This window comes from Artemia sp. Qi Xiang Cuo, chromosome 18 (genome assembly GCF_049724085.1).
Source record: "Artemia sp. Qi Xiang Cuo chromosome 18, ASM4972408v1, whole genome shotgun sequence".
Taxonomy (NCBI): domain Eukaryota; kingdom Metazoa; phylum Arthropoda; class Branchiopoda; order Anostraca; family Artemiidae; genus Artemia; species Artemia sp. Qi Xiang Cuo.
Window position 1 is genome coordinate 12,899,055 of NC_142811.1, and position 18,634 is coordinate 12,917,688.

At 35.4% G+C, this 18,634-nt stretch overlaps 1 protein-coding gene across 1 annotated transcript in view; it reads left to right on the plus strand.

Annotated features, from left to right (window-relative positions):
* Positions 1-17,594, plus strand: part of LOC148941216 (neuroligin-1-like) — a 284,000-nt gene extending 266,406 nt beyond the window's left edge. The window contains exon 10 of the mRNA XM_089104121.1: positions 14,411-17,594. Within this exon, the coding sequence (XP_088960247.1) occupies positions 14,411-14,737 (327 nt within the window). The 3' untranslated portion in view covers positions 14,738-17,594. The remainder of the gene's footprint in view (positions 1-14,410) is intronic.
* The last annotated feature ends 1,040 nt before the right edge of the window (positions 17,595-18,634 follow it).

The window sequence follows — 18,634 nt, forward strand, 5'->3', positions numbered from 1 at the left end:
AGTGTGAATTGAGGTATGATATGGAGACCATTGGCAAAAATTGTCGAGGATCTGTAAGACGCAGCCAGACGGCATAGTAGTAAAATATTGTTTTGGCATATTAAGAAATTGAGAAGAAGTAGTCAGTCTGAATTTGTTCAGTTAATAATTAGAATGGAGCCCAAATTAGTCACAAGGAACGCGGCGAGGAGAGAAGGGCGGAACGTCTTGAACAATGTTAAACAACGATAAATTCGTATGAAATGAAAAAATGAAAAATTAGAATATTTTGAAGGGAATGAAGATTTATTTTGTGAATAGGAGTTAGATACGGACTAAAAGAACTAAACGGACTAAACGGACTAAAAGAAACAAGATCTAAAGTCCTCGCAATGTAGGAAATAAACTTTCGAAATGTGGTGGTTGGTGATAGAGACGAATTGCTGCAGATTATAATTATAATTTTTGAAGATGGGTAAAGACCTAGTGAATTTAGGAAAAACTCGATTAAACTCCTTTGTAAGAAAGGTGGTAAGAGTAACATTGGGACCGTTGAGGCGTTAAATTGGTTTCTGTAGAAAACAAATTACTTAGGATAAATATTAGGAGGCTAATAGTTGCATTAGATAAAGTTGGTGGGGAAGAACACTGTGATTTTTGAAAAGCAAGAGGATGATTCGACTAAATTATCACCCTTAGATTACAACTTAAGATGTGCCTGAACTATCAGACTACTCCCCAGTTTCGTATATTAGTAACAGGTATTTGATTCTGCCGATAGCAGAACTTTGATGAAGGTCCTGTTCTTGTACGGTATTGAATAAAAAAACAGTTTTTTCTTAAGTGGAAGTAAGGAGCGACATTAAAACTTAAAACGAATATAAATTATTCCGTATATGAAAGAGGCTGTCCCCTCCTCAACACCCCGCTCTTTCAACTAAAGTTTTTTACTGTTTTAAAAAGTAGAGTTGTGAGTTAAAGTTAAACTTTAGCGTAAGGAGCGGGGCGTTGAAGAGGGGACAGTCCCTGTCATACACGGAATAATTTCTATTCGTTTTAAGTTTTAATATCGCTCCTTACTTTCAGTTTGCAAAACTTTTTTTTATCTAAATTCTAAACGTTCTTGAATTGATGTATTTTTATAATTTGGCTCACCGTACATGAATAATTAAAACAAAATTTGTACATTAGTTTTACTTTTTGCAACTAATAATAACCTTATAATAACCTAAGTTTGATTTTTGTTCCATTTATTTAGGAATGACTCCTGAAACACAAAGGCTGTCTAATTAGAATGATAACCTCTTTTAAAAGTTAAAAAAAAACTTTAGTGTAAGAGCGAGCTCTTGAAGAGAGGCAACCCCCCGTATATACGCAATATTTTCTGTTCGCTTAAGTTTTAATGTTGTTCCTTACTTTCAGTTGAAAAAACTTGTTTTTTTATTTAATTTAATTTTTTTTTTTTTTTTATTTATTACTTGTTTTTTGATTGTTTTTTAAATAATGCTGGGAAATCCAGCGCCCCCTTCATGGAAATTCTCTTCCCCCATGAAAAATTGCTCCATGGAAAGATCCTCCCATGTAATTTCCTCCCTTCACCCCCCTCCACCAGAAAAAAATCCCCCCTGAAATCGTCTGTATGCTTCCCAGTAACCAATACTATATGTAAACAATGGGCAAAGTTCATAGCGTGTAGCCCTTCCCCCGGAGACTACGGGTGATCAATTTGTCCTCAATGATATAGTTATTAGATTTTTCGACTATGCTGAACAAAATGGCTATCTCAAAATTTTGATCCGGTGACTTTGAGAAAAAATGAGCGTGGAAGGGGGCCTAGTTACCCTCTAATTTGTTTAGTCACTTAAAAAGGACACTAGAATATTTAATTTTTGTTCGAATGAGCCCTCTTGCGACATTCTAGGACCACTGGTGCAAAACGATCACCCCTGGGGAAAAAAAAAAAAAAAAAAAAAAAAATAAACGCGTATCCGTGATCTTTCTTCTGGCAAAAAATACAAAATTCCACATTTATGCAGATAGGAGCTTGAAACCTCTAAACCGGGGTTATCTGATATGCTGGATCTGATAGTGTGATTTTTATTAAGATTCTATGACTTTTAGGGGGTGTTTCCCCCTTTTTGAAAATGAGGCAAATTTTCTCAGGCTCGTAACTTTTGATGGGTAAAACTAAACTAGATGAAACTTGTATATTTGAAATCAGCATAAAAATACAATTCTTTTGATGCATCTATTGGTATATAAATTCCGTTTTTTAGAGTTCCGGTTACTTTTGAGACGGGTCGCTCCTTACTTACAGTTCATTGCCATGAACTGTTTCATTAATTAAAAAAAAAATTTCTACAAAACAAGTTGTTCAAAAAAAATTAAAGAACTCCATTAAACAAAAAATTAAAAAAAATAGAATCAAATAATCTACCAAGCATACAACTTCCACAAATCAGTATCAATAAATAAATGAAACCGAAAACAAACTAAAATTAAAATAAATAACACGGTCAAATTCAAACCAGCAGATATTAATATGAGTAGGCTACAAAACCCCTATGCTTTCTAAAAGCCAGAATTTAATTTGCCCTTTAAATGTTTTCACTTTTATATCTTTAAGAAATACAATTAAAATTTTAAGGAATAAATATCAGCATGTGTATGTTAAACTGACAATGCATATTATTTTTAATTTTTTTCAATAAATTACAAGTTATATTCAGGCTTTTAGAAAGCATAGGGGTTTCGAACTCTACTCATATTAATTTCTGCTCGTTTTATATCGATATGGTCTTTTTCAGGGAAAAAGAAAATAATAGTTTGAATCTTTTCTGTTTTTTTTTTTAGGAATTTATAGTTTGGCCTGCTATTTATGTGCTGGAGAAACTTTTTCAGGAATTTTTAACAACATAAACTCTTTTGAAAATCACAATAAAAATAGTAGTGTTTAATTTAGTCATATACGTCCTCTAGTTGGCCTGATAAATAAAAGCTAATACCATTCCCAAAAAATAATATCTATGCTCTTTTATAGCCTGGATACAATTATACTCTTTAGATTTAGTAAATTTTTAAGAGTAGAAGTAGTAATAGAAGTAGCCCCGAAAATTTGAACTTAATACCCACAGTCGTTCTTGGTATATTGCTGAGATGGCTTATTGGCAACCAGAATACAAACAGTGTGTTTTGATTTAATTTTAAAGCAACATTTAGTTTTTTTTAGCATAATGAGCAAATTACATAACTGTGGAGGGTTGACCTACTCAATAATCCTAGAGATATAGTTAAAAGACCATTCGGCTATGCTGAACAAAATTGCTGTCTTAAAATTTTGATTGGAAGTGTCTGGAAAATTATGAGCTAAAGAGGAGGTTTGATTGCCCTCCAATCCCTTCTGACTCTTAAGATGGCACTAGAATTTTTAATTTTCAATCAAATTAGCTCCTTTAAAACATCAATGGTATTACTAGCTATGATAGAGCATCGCTGCCTATGTCCTTATATGCTCTACAGTGATTATATTTCCTTTTAATACCTGCATGCCTGTAGGTTTTCTGTTTAATTGAAACTCCTCCTAAACGTTCCCTAAAAGTTTCAACGTAATGCCATTAGTGTCGTTAGTTACCGTACGTTAGTTAGTAAACGTAGAAGCAGCATTAAATGTATACACACAGTGTCTTCTGGCTAGCTCAAAATCCACAACCTATGGAGGTATGAAGGTGGAATTTTCAGAGAATATTTTTGTTGTAACGGATGACAGCCTGCCATCCGTATGCAGGTTGTTAAAAGGGCATATCAGCAATATCTTAGGAGCACTGTCGTGTGTGAAATTAATACTTACAACGCTTGTTGTGGGGGATGTTGAACTAACCAAAAGACAATATTTGCATCATAACACTAATGCTTTTACTCCTACAACTACCGCTGCTATTATTACTATCAACGGTACTCCTACTGCTATTACTATATTTACTGGTGCTACTACTACAACTAATAAACCTAAGGGTATTAAGGCAAAAATTTTGGGCAATATTGTAACTGTATTGAAAAAATCGAAACACACTGTGCCCACATAGGTTGTCAAGAAGACGTATCAGCAATGCTTCAGGACCGGTTAATGGTATTAAGTAAAAAATTTCATCGTGTGCTGAAGGGGATGTTGAAAAATACTTTCTATTTGCTGACTGCTACTAATGCTACTACAACTGTTGCTAAGCATAATTACATAACCCTTCAACAATGCTGAAAAAATTGATGTCTGAAAACTTTGTTTGGATATTTGTTATGGGAAAGGATGGGCGGGGAAGGGAGGTTTCTCTTAAATCACTTTGACTCTTAAAAAGGGTACCATAACTTCCGATTTAAAATAAAATGAGACCCATCTGAATTTAATGCAACCACCCACTCAATAAAAACCTTATATGCCAAACCTGCCTTATATTACCAACCCTGGAAGCATTGTTATATGTTCATTGGGCTATTTTAGACAAAATTGCCATCGCACAATTTCAATCAGGTACATTCGGTGAAAAGAGGGGTAGATGGGTGGGGGGGGGGGGTGATTCTTGACCTCCATCACTATTGACTCTTAAAAGGGAACCAGAACTTCCAATTTCAATAAAATTAGCCACCTCTATAGCTTATACAGCCATCCCTTCCATAACACCTTAAATACTGCAGGGGCATAACTTACAACCCTCGCCCTCAAGCTCTGGTGGTTTGTATTAACCTCAAAAGCCTTGCTATATGATATTTGGACTATGTTGAATAAAAGGTCTGTCTCAAAACATCTATTGGATACATCTGAGGAAAACACGGCGTGTTTTTGTGTGTGTGTGGGGGGGGGGGGGGATAGCTGCGCTTTGATCACTTTGACTCTTAAAAGGGGTACTAGAACTTATGATTATCAATTCAATGAGTCCCATCCAAAGCATATATGACCACCCTTTCTATAAGAACCTTTTACAACACCCCAAGGGCATAACTCACAACACTTTCTCTGAGAGCTGGGGGGGGGTCGATGAATAAGAACTAAGATGAATAAAACTGTTATCTCCAAATTTTGATCGGAGGTGTTAAGGTAAATGCTGAGCGTGGACGGGAGAGGGGGGGGCTGTTTAATCTTAAATCACTTTGACTCTTAAATCGGGCACCTAACTTCCAATTTCAAATCAAATAAGCTCCATCTGATGTTTATACGACCACCCATTGAATAAAAACCTTATATGCTCTACAAAATAACTTACAACCTTATCCCCAGGGCGCTGGGGGGGCTGTGTCACTCCTTGAGACATTATTATATGTTCTTTGGACTATTTTGAAAAAAAATTGCTATCTCATAATTTCAATCAGATGCGTTTGGTGAAAGGTGGGGTTTTAGGTGAGGGGGGGGCTAAATGCCCTCCATCACTTTTGACGCTTAAACAGGAACTACAACTTCCAATTTTCAACCAAATGAGCCTCTTCTAAAGTTAAAGAACCATCCCTTCCATAAAAACTTTAAATACCGCCTGGGCATAACTTACAACCCAATGCCCCTAATCTGTGGGGTTTGTTTCAATCCCAAAATCTTTGTTATATGATATTTATACTATTTTGAATATAATGGCTATCTCAAAATTTCTATTAGATGCATTTCGGGACAATACTACGTGTCTGTGTGTGGGACGGGGGTTGCTGCCCTCCGATCACTTTTACTCTTAAAAAGTGCACTAGAGCGTCTGATCACCAATCCAATGATCCACCTCCGAAGTTTATATGACCACGGTTTCTATAAAAACCTTGTATGCCCCCAGGGCATAACTTACAACTCTTACCCTGATGACTATCTCGTAATGACTATCTTAAAATTTTGATTGGAAGTGTTTGGGAAAATAATGAGCGTCGAGGGGGTCATTTGCCCTCCGATCACTTTGACTAATAAAAAAGGCAATAGTCCTCTCAATTTCCAATCGAATGAGCCCTTTTTGAAGCTTCTACGACAGAAGTTTCTATAAAAACATTATATGCCCTAAGGGCATAACTTACTACCCTTATGCTGAGGGCTATGGAAGGGGGTGGTTTTCATCCTAAAGACAAAATTTCCAGACCTTTCAACTACGTTGAACAAAATGGCCATATCAAAATGATGATCGGAAATGTCTGTGGAAATGATGGGCTTGGGGAGAGGAGGGGATTCTCCCTCCTATTAGTTTCGACTATTAAATAGGGCAATAGCCCTCTCAATTTCCAATCGAATGAGCCCTTTTTGAAGTTTTTACGACAACACTTTCTATAAAAACCTTATATGCCCCCAAGGCATAACTTACAACATTAGCCATGAGGGCTTTGGTCGGGTTGTCGTACTCAAAGAAGTAATTTCCGGTCCCTTCAACTACGTTCAACAAGATGACACTAACAGGTGACATGAGAGGGAAATGGTGGTCATGAGAGGGGGTTAGTTACCCTCCAATCACTTTCGACTATTAAAAAGGGCACTAGCCGTTTCAATTTCCAATCGAATGAGCCCTTTTGAAGCTTCTACGACAACGCTTTCTATAAAACCTTATATGCCCACAGGGCATAACTTACAAGCCTTGCTTTGAGGGATGTGAGGGGGCTGTCATCCTCAAAGAACTAATTTCCAGAACTTTCAACTATGTTGGTTGGAAAACTTTGATTGGATGTGTTCGGAGAAATAGTGGGCGTAAGAGGGGGGTTAGTTGCCCTCCATAAATTTCGACTATTAAAAAGGGCACTAGCCCTTTCAATTTCCAATCGAATGAGCTCTTTTTGAACTTTCTAGGACAACGCTTTCTGTAAAAACCTTATAAGCCCCCAGGCCATAACTTACAACCTTTGCCCTGAGGATTTTGGGGGGAGTGTCATCATCAAAGACGTAATTTCCATACCTTCCAACTGCGTTGAACAAAATGGCTATCTCAAAATTTTGATTGGATGTGTTTGGGGAAATGGTTGGCGTGAGAGGGGGGTTAGTTGCCCTCCAATCACTTTCGACTGTTAAAAATAGCACTAGCCCTTTCAATTTCTAATTGAATTAGCCCTCTTTGAAGCTTCTACGACAACGCTTTCTGTAAATAGCTTACATGCACCCAGGGCACAACTTACAACCCTTGCCTCGAGGGCTGTGGGGGGATTGTCATCCTCAAATACATAATTTCCGGATCTATGTTTAACAAACCGGCTATCTCAAAGTTTTGACTAAATGTGCTTGGGGAAATGGTGGGCGTGGAATGGGTGGTAGTTGCGCTCCAATCACTTTCGACTATTAAAATGGGCACTAGCACTTTTAATTTCTAATCGAATCAGCTCTTTTCGAAGTTTCTACGACAACTCCTTCGATACGATACGGTGCCCTGGTCTAAGAGAAAAAAAACAACAAAAAACCAAAAAATAAACAAATAATACATTGTCCCCACATCTTTCTTTTCTTAGGCAGCGCTATTGCGCTGCCTATGATACCGATACCAGATATGATAAGTACATCAAAGTGAGTATTGTAGTATGTATTGTAGTAGTATTGTATTGCAGTAGTATTGTAGTAGCAATAGTAGTAGTAGTAGCAGCAGAAGTCGTAGTAGTAGTAGTAGTAGTAGTAGTAATAATAATAATAGTAGTAGTGGTAGTACTAGTAATAGTAGTAGTATTAATAGTAGTAGTTGCAGCAGTAGTAGTAGTATCAGTAGAAGCAGGAGTAGCAGCAGTAATTAAATCAAATATAAAAGTAGAAGTCAGCAGTAGGAGCGGAAATTAAGTATATAAAAAAAGTTTTTTTCAATTGCAAGTAAGCAGCACCATTAAAGCTTAAAAAGAACGGAAATAATTCCTTCTATGAGGGGGGCTTCCTCTTCCTCAACCATTGCTCTTTACGCTAAAGTTTCCTTTTTGTCAGAAATCTTTGAGAAAGACCACTCAAAAACAATTTGAATTCGAACGAGATGTATCATTAAAGAACTTTAGTCTTGTTTTTAGGCTCATAACTTTTGATGGGTTACATTAAACTTAATGAACATTATATATTTAGAATCAGCATAAAAAAAAGTCAATTCTTTTGATACACCTATGGTTATAAAAATTCTGTTTTTTAGAGTTTTGGCTACTATTGAGTCGAGTTGCCCCTTACTTACAGTTCGTTACCACAAACTGAGTGAAAAGTATGAAATCAATGAATGGCCATGACATTGACACTTTGCAATTTCTCGCAAGTTCAGCAGCACCTCTGAGAGCTCCTCAATCTATGTTGACATACTATTTAATAAAGTTTTCAACTTACACTTTATATCAGATATTTATATTACTTATATCACAAATTTGACACTTGCAGTTGTTTAATTTCAGTTTCTTGTTACACTTGCTTTATTGATTCAGTTCTCGAGACCACTCACAGGAGGAATTCTTTTTGCAGAAATACTTCTCTATTAGTCCACTGGGAAAAATAATATTTGTGCTGCTCTACAAACCGACCCTTCAAGAAAACAGTTGATAGGACTTTTTAGGCAACTGAAAATATTTACTCGCTAAAAGAGACTAGTTCAGTAGAGAAGAAGACTGAAATATGTAATCGGTCAAATGGGCCAAAGGAACTTCAAGGCAGAAAAAAAATTGCCAAAAGGGCACAATTGTATCGACAATGTCTTTTGGTTTGACTGGATTGAAACTTAAGTAAAACGTATCCAGGGCCAGGGGGAACTTAAAACGCAAAAATGTCAAGGTTAAAAGTACTGTATTTAAGTCCATAAAATTAACCACAAATACTGAAACTGACCTAATTTGTTAAAGTTGAAGCTAGCCATGTGAGTACTAAAAAGTTTGGGTGCTTTTGGAAAAGCTAACTTTTCTGATTTATCAGCTTTAATAAGTTTTAAAAAGTCCATCTTCCAATCCACTTCTTACTACCAACTGATCTAAGTTTAACGTGAAGAATTTTCTCAAGGCGAAACAGAAACAATGCAAGTCCTTACCCAGTGTAAAATCGAGCTAAGTCCAAGCCGGATAATGACTTGGTCTGGTGTGGACATGTTGCACCTTATGAACTGGAACCACGCAGATATTCCTACAATGCACAGTTTGAGAGCCATAGGGGTCAAGTTTGAGAGCCATAGGGATCAAAGCCCCTCCAATTCCGTCCCTTCCTATCCCTCTTGCCAGTGCTGGCCTTTTAACTTCAAAGTAGGCATTTTGCACCTTTTTTTAAGTGTGACCCCTCTTCTTGCGTGAGCGTTTCACTTCAAAAAGTGACATCTTTTATTCTCACTTATCCTGCTCTTTTTGGGATTAGAGGTATTATTGACACTAGTATTTCAAACAATTCGTGGTAACAAACTGTAAGTAAGGAGCGACCCGGCTCAATACTAACCTAAACTCTAAAATATGGAATTTTGATGCTAATAGATATGTCAAAAGAATTGTTTTATTATGTTGATTTCGAATATATAAGTTTCATTAAGTTTAGTCTCACCCATTAAAGGCTATAAGCCTGAGAAAATTTGCATGATTTTTGAAAAAAGAGGAAAACACCCCCATAGAATCTTAATAAAATCGTATCATCAGATTCAGCATATCAGAAAATCCTACTGTAGAGGTTCCAAGCTCCTATCTGGAAAAGTGTGGAATTTTGTATTTTTTGCCAGAAGAAAGATCACGGATGTGTGTTTATTTATTGTTTTTTTCCCCAGGGGTAATCGTATCGACCCAGTGGTCCTAGAATATCTTGAGAGGGCTCATTTGAACGGAAATTAAAAGTTCTATGGCCCTTTTTAGGTGACCAAAAAGATTGCAGGGCAACTAGGCCCCCTGCCCCACCCCTTTTTCCAAAAATTGTCCGATCAAAATTTTGATATAGACATTTTGTTCATAATAATTGAAAGACCCAATAACTAGCCTTTGGATGCAACATAACCCCCAAAGCCCCAGGGGAAAGGTCTTTAATTTGTAAAATTTCCCCATTGTTTACGCATAGTGTTTGTTTTTGGGAAGTATATATACATTTTCGTATGGGGGGATAAATTTTCTGCTTGGGGCTTTTCCACGGGGGAATTTCCATGGTGGCGAAGTTTCTAGGGGGTTAAATTATCAGGGTAAATTATGCACTAGGGAAATTTGCCAGAATTCCTAAGCAAAATTCTTTTTATGTGTCTTGGTTTCTCTATTCCGTCTCAATTTTACACGTGGAGTTATTAAGGGTAATTTCCAGGGGTAAATTTTCACCAGGATTGGATTGTCTGTAGGATATTTCCGTGGGGAGGGGGATTTCTTCTTGGAGATGGGCAAAATTTCCTGGCATTATTTGAAAACTGATCAGAAATTAAATAAAAAAAACATATTTTCTCAACTGAAAGCAAGGAGCAACTTTAAAACGAACAGAAATTATTACGCATATGAAGGGGATTGCCCCACCCCTCTCAGCACCTTGCTCTTTACTCTAAAGTTCGAAATTTTTACTACTTCTTTAAGAACGACTCTTGAAACACAAGGGTCGTTTAATTACAACAATAAGAAGCTTTGTTAAAAGTAACTACAAAATTTTAAGATTCCTTTTATAAGAAGGTTCTACGTTTCCAATCTTTTCTACAAACTTTTCTGTGTGTAGATCGGACCAGTTGAACAATTGCGAACTCTTGACCTTTGAGGGTGCATGGATCCTATACCACTTAGAGGCTCACATTTTTTATCTTCCATTATTCAAAATGGCTGTTCCATTTCACATCCAAGACCAAGAGAGGGGAGAGAGTTAAGGGGAGCCCAGTATAAGAAAATGGCGCAGAAGAGTGCTAGTTAGCCTCTAACCCCTTTTGGCTCTTTAAAAGAGCATTGGAGTTTTTGCTTTCTATTCAAAGAAGTCCCACTGAAGTATCTATAAGAGTATCTACAAGCGCCATTTCTATGCCAAAAGGCCGGGTTAAAATAGCACATGGCAGATCACCATTCTTCCCTGCGTCAACACTAGTGCAGTAGTTTTACGGCAAGCAGAAGTCAAAATGTCTTCATCTTTCAGTTACCGTAAAAATTATTGTAATTTCCTAATCCACACAATGGTGATGTTATGTAGACAGAATTACTAACTCAATATTCTTTGATTGGTTTATTTTTCTGCTTCTTCATTTTATTATTTGGAGACGCTAATACAAAATCTCCATATCATTTCAGGCCCCGTATCAACTGGGAATTAACCCCTCGCATCGTATTGCAAAACAGAGATCAATCTGCTGTGCCATCACAGGGTTCATTAATCGGCCCTAAAATATATATATATATATATATATATATATATATATATATATATATATATATATATATATATATATATATATATATATATATATATATATATATATATATATATATATATATATTCTGAATCATTCCATCGCATAAGAGAAAAAAATTCCCTGTTTGTGCTCAAATCTGCAGTTCCTGTGCAGAATTTCGCATCCTGTTGAGATAATATTGCTATAGTCTTGTTTAAAAAAAAAAAACAGAAGAAAATAAATTAGGCTGCCAAAACTATTAAATACTACTACTACTATTACTAACAACTCACCGCAGCACCAAGCCGCCTTAGGCCAACACAGCTAGGCACGCTCCTCCTCCGTCGCAATCTATTCAAAGCTTCCCTCTTTATATGCTCCCAGGAAGTTTCCATTTCCTTTAAATCTTTCTTTATGACATTCTACCACCCCAACCACAGACGAACCACCTTCCGTTTAGCCCTAGATGGTTGGCCAAAAAGGACAATCTTCGGCAACCTGTAATCCTTCATCTGCAGAAAGTGCCTTAGTCATCTCATCCTTTTTTCATTAAATAATTTTTTTTTTTTTTAACTGAAAGTAAGGAGCAACATTAAAACTTAAAACGAACAGAAATTATTTCGTTTATGAAAGGGGCTGTACACTACTCAACGCCTCGCTCTTTACGCTAAAGTTTTTGATTGTTTTAAAAAAAAGTGTTGAGAGAAAAAGTCTAACTTTAGCGTAAAGAGCGAGGCACTGAGGAGGGAACAGCTCCTTTCATATACGGAGTAATTTCTATTCATTTTAAGTTTTAGTGTCGCTCCTTACTTTCAGTTAAAAAAAAACTTCTTTTTTTTATTTAATTTTTGAACGTTTTTTAATTAATGCGGGTTTTGATTTTGGCTCACCGTACACGAATAATTAAAACAAAAATTTGCATATCAATTTTACTTTTTTGGTTAAATGGCTTTCTAGAAAGTTGTTTAATTTTATTTACGAACGTTTTTATTAATAGCCTAATAAATATACGTAACTTATGAATTAACTTACGAAACGAACTTCTATATTCATATATTTTTAATACGTATATTAGAGGGTTCGCCCCCTAGTCAATACCTCGCTCTTTACGCTAAAGTTTGAATTTTGTTCCAATTCCTTAAAAATGACCCCTTAATCACAAAGGCCGTTAATTAGAATAAGTAGCTCTTATTAAAGTACTAAAAAATCTTTTGCTTAAAGAGCGAGGTATTGGCTAGGGGGCGAACCCAGATCATATACGTAACAATTTCTGTTCGTTTTAGTTTTGATGTTGCTCCTTACTTTCAGTTAAAAAACTTTTTTTATATTTAATTTCTGATCGTTTTTTTTAGACAATGCTGGGAAATCCGGTCCCCCCTTCATAGCAATGTCCCTTCCCCCATGAAAACGTCTTCCATAGAAAGATCCTCCCACATAAACCCCAATCCCCCCCCCCCCTACTACCAGAAAAAGTATCCCTGAAAACGTTGTATACTTCCCAATAATCAATACTATATGTAAACATTGGGTAAAGTTCATACTTTCAGCCCTCCCTCCGGGGACTTTGGGGGATCAAGTCATCCTAAAAGACATATTTATTATATTTTCGACCATGCTGAACAAAATGGCTATCTCACAGTTTTGATCGGGTAACTTTTGGAAAAAATGAGCGTGGGAGGGGGCCTAGTTGCCCTCCATTTTTTGGTCACTTAAAAATGGCACTAGAACTTTTAATTTCCGTTCAAATGAGTCCTCCTACGATATTCTAGGACCACTTGTGTTTCCTTCTTTTTTCGAAAATCAGGCAAATTTTCTCAGGCACATAACTTTTGATGGGTAGGACTAAACTTGATGAAACTTATATATTTGAAATCAATATAATTCTTTTGATGTATCTATTGGTATCAAAATTTCGCTTTTTAGAGTTTCGGTTACTATTGAGCCAGGTCACTCCTTACTTACAGTTCGTTACCACGAACTCTTCTATGATAGCACTAGAAAACGCGATTGAACCACACTTTTCATACAACCTACTGTTTGACATATGGTCAGTCAGCCGGGTACCCAGAACAATCCGTAGACAATTTCTCTGGAAAACATCTAGCAAACCTTCATCCGCTTTTCGGAGCGCCCAGGCTTCAGAACTGCATTTGACCACTGTCATCACTGTAGCTTCCATTATTATAATCTTGGTTTCCAAACTTTTTTTAACTGTGAAAAAAAATCCTGAGAAAACGATTGATTACCCTTTAAAACAAAGTTTTTAAAATTAAATGGCATAACTAAAGTTGAAAGCATTTATTTTCTCCTTGTTTTCTTTTTAGGTTTTGCATTTTAGAGCAATTATCTTTCTATATGTTTTATACCTATATTGCTCACATTAACTATGTATCATTTTTTTGGCACTTGTGCATTATACCCACTCTTTTATATACTGCTAGTTTGGTGAATGCTAATGGAATAAAATAAAATAGGATCAATATAGAATAGTTTAGAAACAAATTTGGGCTATATATTTGCAAATTAGGGGGGGGGGTTGTTGGGTAAAGAAAAAAAAACAGATAAGAAAAGACCCGACCATAATGGTTTATTAACAAAATTACAGTAATTACATGTTACAATTATGAGCCCAAAACGCTATAATGTCTTTGAGAATCGCTGTAAAATCATCTCTGCCTTCACGCTTCACTTTCGCACGCCACATGTGCTCGACTAAGTAAGTTGATAAATGTTGATATATTCCAAATTATAATTTTATCATTCATTTAAGATCACCCGTTTCACACAACTCGACTCTAACAACTGTTTTATGATCGGGTATCTCTCCCGTATATCGCTCCCGCATCTGTCCCCGTAACTGCCGCGTCTCATTTGACATAAAAGAGTGGGTATATAAAAGAGTGGGTATAATGCACAAGTGCCATTAATTTTCTCAATACATAGTTTAATTTGAAAGCATATAGGAAGATAGAATCGTTTCTGTATGGGTATAAACTGCTACTCTGGGTTACGGTATTTTCTACGATATTATCTGTATATTATTTTTGACATTTATGATTATTTTTATGATACTATTTAGGGTATTGTTGTTTATAACTAACAGGCTTTCTGCATAACTACATCTATTGGGACTTTACATTCAATATGTATATGGATATATTGTTTGTTTTTTTTTACAGTTGGATGCATCAACACCATATACTCACATTCCACTAAAAGGACTATCTCATTCAATGGAGTCTTTAGACTTGAAACCAGCAGCACCCCTCCAATTTGCCGATATTATCACACCTCTTCAATCTTACGGAACGCTGCCAAAAACACAGCAGCCAAAAGAGATAAGTGTTATGACTCTCCCACGTTCACGGACGCAAAATTCCCTAAGGAACTGTGGAAAAGCAGTTTCTATTGGAAGTACAAGTGAAGATAGTGACAGACGAATATTGAAGAACTTAAAGCAGTCTAAGGAAATTGAAACTTCTAACATGAATGAACTACGAGTATGAATTAAAACAAAAGTGTTTATTTTCATATAATCTATAAATCGGAGAAAATAATTATGTGGAACGAAATTATATTCAGAGTCGTCAAGGTATAATAACGGTGTTGCCAGACAACTGAAGAAAAGTGTATCGCAAAGAATTACAAGTGTATTTAGGAGAGATGGACGGAAAAATTAAAATAAAAAAGAAATTCTAATCTTTAATGTGAATGAACTACAAATATGAATTAAACAAAAGTGTTTTTTTTTTAACATAATCTATTATTAATAGATAAAATTGTGTAGAACTGAATAATACGAATAATGGATATGGCATAATAGCAGCGTTGCCATTGTAGAATTACAAGAATATTTAGTGACAGGTGGACACATAGAATTCGAGGCAAAAAGAAACAAAGATGTTTGAGCCTGTTGGTTTTTGAATTAAAATGAAGCTGGTGGATTCTGAATAAGAAAGTTAAGAGCCATGGCTAACCGGAGAAAAAGCCAAGACAGATAGGCTGAGTGAGAGGTAAAGTTCGTTGAAGAACGGACTAAGAGTATGAATTAAACAGGTGTTTATTTTTTATGGAATCAAGAAAACTGAGAACAAATTATGTGGATTGAAAGGGATAATAAGAGCATTGCCAGAAAATTGCAGAATAACAGTATAGCATAAAGATGTTTAGTGAAAGATAAAAACAATGAACTCAAGATAAAACCAAACTAAAAGTTTAGCATGAATAAACTACAAGTATGAATTATACAAAATTCTTTATTTCTCATTGAATCTGACAACCAGAGAAACCTTTGTGTGGAAGACAAAATAAGGCAAATGATGATAGCGTAATAACAGCGTTGTCAGGAAACAGCAGAAAAGTGGTATTGTATGGAATTATAAGTATATTTGGCAACAGACGGACACGAAGAAATCACAGCAAAAGGAAACTAAATCATGAATGAAATTAGAGTGTTTATTAAATAAAACTTTTAATTTTTTATAGAATATATAGATTAGGTTTGAAATTTTGAAAAAAAAACGAAAAATTAGGGTTTGTTAAATTATATGAAATATGCTTGAGATATAAAAACGATGTTCCTAGAAAACTGCAGAAAAGTAATATTGGCCAAAATTATAACTGTATTTAGTAACAGATGAACATGAAGAATTCAAAACTAAAGGAAACTAAGACGTTTAACATGAACGAACTACTGACATGAATTTAACGGAACTGTGTAGTTTTATACTAAGTATAATAAAAGAAAAACTTATGCAGATTGAATTAATGCGATGAGTATTCACGGCATAATAACAATTTTTATTAAAAAACTGAAGAACAAAGGATTCCAAGAAGAATTACTAGTATGCCCATTGACAGAAAGATATAAGGAATTCAAAGGGAAAGGAAACTGGCATTAATGGACTGCGAAATTAATGACAAAATTAATGATGATGAAATTAATTAATGACATTAATTAACGTCTGACATTAATGGACTGCGAAAATGAAACAAAAGTTTATATTCAGTATAAGGTCTATAAATACAGGGTTAAGCTTTGTAGAGTATAAAGAAAAAACTTCCGGGTTTGGTTTGGGTGGCCAGAAGACTGTAAAAAAGGTACACCAAGCAGAATTCGAAGCCAGCTAAATGACAGACCGACACCAAGAAATTCGAAGGGGAAAGTAAGAAATACAATATTGTTCAGAATGCATAAATTACAAATGTAACTTGTAAATTAACAAGCATGTATCTTTATATCGAACCTAAAAGTTCAGCAAAATGGTTGGATGAAATAACGTGAATATTGGTCACTACTTATTTACAATACTACCATAAAATTGCTGAAAGAAAGATCATCTTGGATTGCAAGTCAATTCAGCATCAAGGAATTCAAAGCTAGCTAAGGTGGATGCAAAGACCGTCACAAACGTTTAGTGTGAACTACCTGTGAGCACAACTTAGTAATCAGTGCACAGAGCTTACACACAATAATCTGTGTATAGCTCATAAGCAAGAGAAACAATTCAAAAAAAGAAAAAAAATCTGTCGAAGATTCAAAATGTGTTAAAAAAAAAAAGAAATTTGGTAGGATATGATTCTGGAAATGCAGATGAACAAAATGGCCGACGAAACCAGAAATCAAAGCAATTTAGAGAGCGTTTGACATTTAACGTGGATTAACTAAGAACTTATACGCAATTTGAAGGACTTCAAAAATCTATCAATAAGATCGTCCAAATTACATCAAAATACAAGTAAGAAAAAATTAATCTTTAGAAAATTCAACCAATTATCTGTCTTCTGACGTTAACGTTTCTGAAAAATTGGTTTTGTTCCTGGCATTTTGAGGTTCTACAGAAATCAATCAAATCGTCAATAATTTTTTGAGCCGTTGCAATTTATCACCATCTAAAACATTGTGCCCGAAAATCTTATTACATTCAAGATTCACTATGCATTAATACCGTTTTGAGAAAAAAAAAATTGGAAGGAAATGTCACTGGCATTGCTGACGAGTTAAGTGGCGGATCAATAGAGACGAAGTCCAACAAATTTAACGGACTTCTAGTCTTTATAGGTTATAGGAAGGACTTGAGTGAAGTTGAAGTGATCACTGTACAATTCAAAAAAAAAGAACAACTGCATTTCGACAATGAAGTATAGCTATTTATAGTTTATAGTTATAATTATTGTGAGGTACAACACCACTGAAAACTAAAGTACTACCTGTAATTTGATATTGAGACAAATAGATTATGAAGAAACTCCATTTGAGTAGTGATTTGTATTCAGAGTGAACTATGAAGTTCCAAAGTTTGTCCATAATTTGTGATAAATCGATGTAATCATTTGACTACTATTAAATAAATTTCTTTGTTGTTTGAATTGATGTTACTGTTGAGGGCTCAGCATTAAAGGGATCTTTAAATTAAAGAGTCTATGTTAATGTCATTGGAACATCTACCTGTAAATAGTGGTCAAATCTCACTTAAATTTTGTAGGAAGTAACATCTAGGGTGTCTTCAGGCTCGTGCTCAGGAATTTTTAACGGGACGAGTCCTTACAAATCCAAGAAAACGTAGGATTTCGGAGGAAGGGGTAGAACCCTTAGTCTTAGTCCTACCTTTTTATTATGCGGGCCCAAGAGGGAGTTTTGAGTATATTCAGACGAATTCTTGTCACCCAGGCATCAGGGTAATTGCAGTACAAGTGTGATAGCACAAGCGACATCAGTAAAAAACACTAGATGACTAATCACCACTAATAGATTAATATGCCTTAATTTAATTGTTTCTGCTCTCGTCTCGCTTTCTTTGAAGTCGGTCTATTGTGAAATTTATTTACAAAAAGGCAAAAAGAAATTTATTTAAAAAAAGTAAATGAGGTTTAACATAGGGTCTGAGAAAATATTTTATCACCGCGGCTATAATTTAGGATTAGGGGATTAGTTCATTGAAGGATATAATTTTTGCAGACAGTATTTGCTGCTTTGTTCCAGAGATAATCAGTAGACTTACGCAATATCTTTGATGAAATTATTTTACTAGACAAATAGTTGTTCCTTGCCGCACAGACAGATAAGTTTAAAACTAATAAAGCAATCATGTTTCCCCTAAATTTTGCTTGGCCCCGGCATGGCTACGCAGAAGGCTCGAATAAAATGATTCTCATTGTCGCTTGTGTTCTAACCGCAGACAGCGCGGGCCTCTTTTTGAGTCATGGCACCAACAAATGTTCCACAAAACCAATCTGGGAAAAATAGGAATTTTCCCTTAAAGTTGTGACCTATTTAGATTATTTTTGTGGCCAGAAATATCAATGTGCCAGTTTTAAGAAAAGAAACTGTGTAGCCGATCTCAAAGCCGTCCCCTGCGGTCGACAAGCAGTAGGCTCGTATATATTGATTCTCGTTGTTGCTT